We start from the raw sequence: 3,899 nt of genomic DNA on the forward strand, positions 1-3,899 counted from the left end.
CAAGACACAGAGAATTCTTTTTAACATTTTGTTATAAATCTATTCAGTCTTTTTTTCTTTGGTTACTTAATCTTTCACAATTTTAATTATTATATGTAATTTTATTTAATATTATATCACATGTATTTACTGACATTAATTACTTTTATAAGCATTATTTTTAGGTAAAATGTTTCATCATATAAATTTTATGATGTACTTAAACATTCTTTTTCTATTTTTACAGAAGTCCTATACATCTCTATGATAAATAATGCTCCTCTGTGAGCACAAAGCATTATTCTCTGTATTTTTGCATGTGCAGATATCCACTGACTATTATGCCCAAATCTGTCAATTTTAGAGGCTTTCACACCTGAAATCATTTCAACAAAAATTTTCCCCCATAAAACAATTTAAAGGTAGGGTAGGTTTCATTATAATGAGATGTTACCTATGTAAATGATTTTCCAGTTCTTTGGTTTCAGGAGTTTGCCATCTCCCTCTGGGAAACTTTTCACTTTCTAGTACAACTTCAAGCTTTCCCTTATGAGCACTAAAACCAATAAGTCATTCATTTTTCTTCCTGCATTTGTCTCTTCTGTCATTGAATTCATTTCAATCTCTCTCAAGGGTCTTATAATCTTCCCTTCCTGTCTTCTCAATTCACATATATTTAAGAAACTGTCTTTTCCCCCCCCACAAAACATGAATTCTTCTTGAAGGTCTTCTAATGTTTTATTTGATTATATGTGCTGTTGTCCTACATTTGTAATTTTTTAAAGATATCTTCTATGCCTTTTCATTTTGTACAAACTTTATGTTTTTCCCCAGGTATCAACCTTGTTCATTTTCTTCTTCAACTAATGTTTATTAATGATACTCATGTTGTTTAACCCCCAATGAGTTAAGAGCAACCATTGAATCACCACAATATGCCAGGCATGTGTTAGACGTGTTAATTATAATACCTCATTTTTTTTCTTTACTATAACCCTGTAAATTAGGCATCAGTGCTATTCCATTTTTAGATTAGAGGAAACAAACACCAATTGTAATGTGAAACACAGGAAAAATGAACATGGGAAGAGTTAGCCATTGGTTCTTATTTATTGGTTAGTTTTAAATAACTAAATTAAAATCAGTAAAGTTGACATTTTCCTTTCCCTTCAGTGCTTAAGTGACTACTTTTTCATCCGATTTTCCCATTGCCTGACCTAAATCTTTGTAGGAGTCAATTAGCAACACTTTGAAAATTAAACACCAACTACTGGATTCTGACTACCTAGCATTCAAATACATGGCTCCTGGTGGGAAAGTGCACTTGGAGAACATTGTTAATAGATTGTATTAAATCCATCTCTACTACCGGGGGATAAAACTATTTAAAAAGCAAGATCTAGTTAAACACCACTACTTTTGTATAGGGTACTTTATACATAGATATTATACCTTTGCTATTTCTAAGGGAGTACATTTATTTTTTCCATTGTTTTATATCAGCAAGTATTTAAAGACTTCAATGACTAATATTCATAATGTATTCATCTAATGTGAAGTGTCTGATACCAATGGTAATTCCTTAACATTTTTTTTAAATTTTAATGATAGGAAGAAACAGCCCAGAGTAAGATGAATCAGGGATCACGGGCAATAATTCTCCATCCTCTTTCTTTTCTTCATATTGGACTTAATCCTGGTCTTTGTCTTGTTTGACCTACATTAACCTTGGTAATCCTTCATTAGAGCAGCCATGCACCACAGGACTGGGATGACACTAGACCCCCTACTGTGCTTAGACAATGCCTGACAACATCTTAGAAAAACCATGGCTCTGGCACAAACTCAATGGTATGTAATCTCAAAATTGCAAATACCTTATAACATGGAATCAATTTAAATATCTATTCAAAAATACTGTTTAAATTTCATTGGAATATTCCCTTTGATGTGCAAAGAAAATTCAGCTTTAGAACGTAGTTATCAATATCATTATTTTTTTTCTTAAACTGAGGCAGTTGAAGAACATTATTAATAGTTTAAGGTTAGTCTGTTGAGTTTTCAAAACACCTATCGGGTAAATTAATGAGCACTGCATGCAAATTGATTTGATATCTTACTGTCTGAAGAGAAAAAGACAACTGTTGGTGTTTCTCATTAGAAACAATACTTCTAGCTTTTCTAGTGGAAATAAGTTTGCTTTCTGACTTTAGAGACTGCCTGTTTTCTTGAGCTCTGCATTATTACTTCTTAAAATTGTAGTCATCAAATCTTTTGGTGCTACTTTGAATTATTAGGAAGAATCCTATAACTTGCAACGAGCCTGAGTAACTTTAATTAAATCCTTTGTCTTCACAGTACAAAATGACCCTTTCTGTTATTCTTAACCATATACACTCAAACTTAATGATGAAGGGATGGTCTTTGTCTGTAAGCACACTACATTTGTGCAAATTTCGATGTCTCTACTAGATCTGATATGCAGCAAGTTGCTTAACCTCTGAGTTTCTTTATCCATACAACAGGGGTAATAATTGAACCCATTATACAGAGCTGTTGGAAACATTAAATGATTTGATATTTCGCCCCTTTTCCCCTTTGTACCTATAACTACCTCGGCCAATGACTGAGCATGGAGAAATCAACCTTTCAGTCATTGGTCAGTACGTGGATTATCTTGTGGAAAAACAGGGAGTGAGGAATATTTTTGTGAATGGCACCACGGGAGAAGGCCTGTCTCTGAGCATCTCAGAGCACCGCTGGGTCGCAGAGGAGTGGGTGACAAAAGGGAGGAACAAGTTGGATCAAGTGGTAATTCATGTAAGAGCCCTGAGCTTGAAGGAGTCCCAAGAACTGGCCAAACATGCAGCAGAAATTGGGGCCGATGGCATCGCTCTTATGGCGCCTTTCTTTCTCAAGCCACAGAACAACGATGACCTCACTGCTTTCCTAAAGGAGGTGGCTGCTGCTGCCCCGGCACTGCCATTCTATTACTATCACATCCCTGCCTTGACAGGGGTAAAGAGTAAGTGCTGCTTCTTTCCATGTTGCTCTCCCCCTCCAGTCACATCTTACCCTATTGCACTAAGAACCCACTCCTTCCCACCCACCCCATGTCATAAAAGCATAACGCTGTTGACTAGACCGTTCCAGTTGCTCCAAAATAAATCACTCTTATCAAAAATGAAGTCAGCCCTTTTCAATCATTGACACCACCTGATAATGGAAGTTAAGTTATGAGAGAGGAGTTGACCCCTGGGCACTCCCAGCAGACACCTTGTGTCTATCACACACACCCCTCCTTCTTATACAGGAAGACACAGCCTGGAAGCCACACTAGGACAGGACTGTCTACCTTGTGTCCTACTGTATTCTCAGTGCCTGGCACATAGGAAGGTACTCTGACCTTTTCTTGCTTCTAGCTTTCTTTGATTGTTACTATACTTGTCCAGTAAGAAGACTGTTACAATTAAATGAAATGTTTTAGATTATTTTTTGAATTCCATTTCTTTCTTTCTTAAACATAAAAAATAGAAGTTGTGCTCTACAAATATCCATTGATAGTCTTCAAGGAATGGGAGACTTGGAGCTATAATTTGACAAATACATAGGACCTGCTAGGCGAGGGCAAGTGGCCATGTCCAACCTGCGGTCAATTAAGGCTGAGCAAAGCTCCTGGAAACTCAATGCAGATGGGAAGGGCTACGTGGGATGTTATTTGATATTTACTGGAGGTGTGAAGATCCATGAGGCATTCATTGTTTTGAGCAGTTCGTGCTGAGGAGCTGCTGGATGGGATTCAGGAGAAGATCCCCACCTTCCAAGGGCTGAAATTTAGCGACACAGATCTCCTAGACTTCGGACAGTGTGTTGATCAGAATCGCCAGCGACAGTTTGCTTTCCTTTTCGGGGTGGATGAG

The 3,899-nt window shown here is 37.0% G+C and overlaps 1 protein-coding gene across 1 annotated transcript; it reads left to right on the top strand.

Annotated features, from left to right (window-relative positions):
• Positions 1-2,589: 2,589 nt before the first annotated feature.
• On the top strand, positions 2,590-3,899 carry LOC102248929 (N-acetylneuraminate lyase-like; the record flags this gene model as incomplete). Its single annotated transcript, XM_005885645.2, has 2 exons — positions 2,590-3,004; positions 3,751-3,899. Coding segments are annotated over exons 1-2 (552 nt in total), but the record flags the coding sequence as incomplete, so codon positions are not given.

Source organism: Myotis brandtii, unplaced genomic scaffold (genome assembly GCF_000412655.1).
Source record: "Myotis brandtii unplaced genomic scaffold, ASM41265v1 scaffold919, whole genome shotgun sequence".
NCBI classification, from domain to species: domain Eukaryota; kingdom Metazoa; phylum Chordata; class Mammalia; order Chiroptera; family Vespertilionidae; genus Myotis; species Myotis brandtii.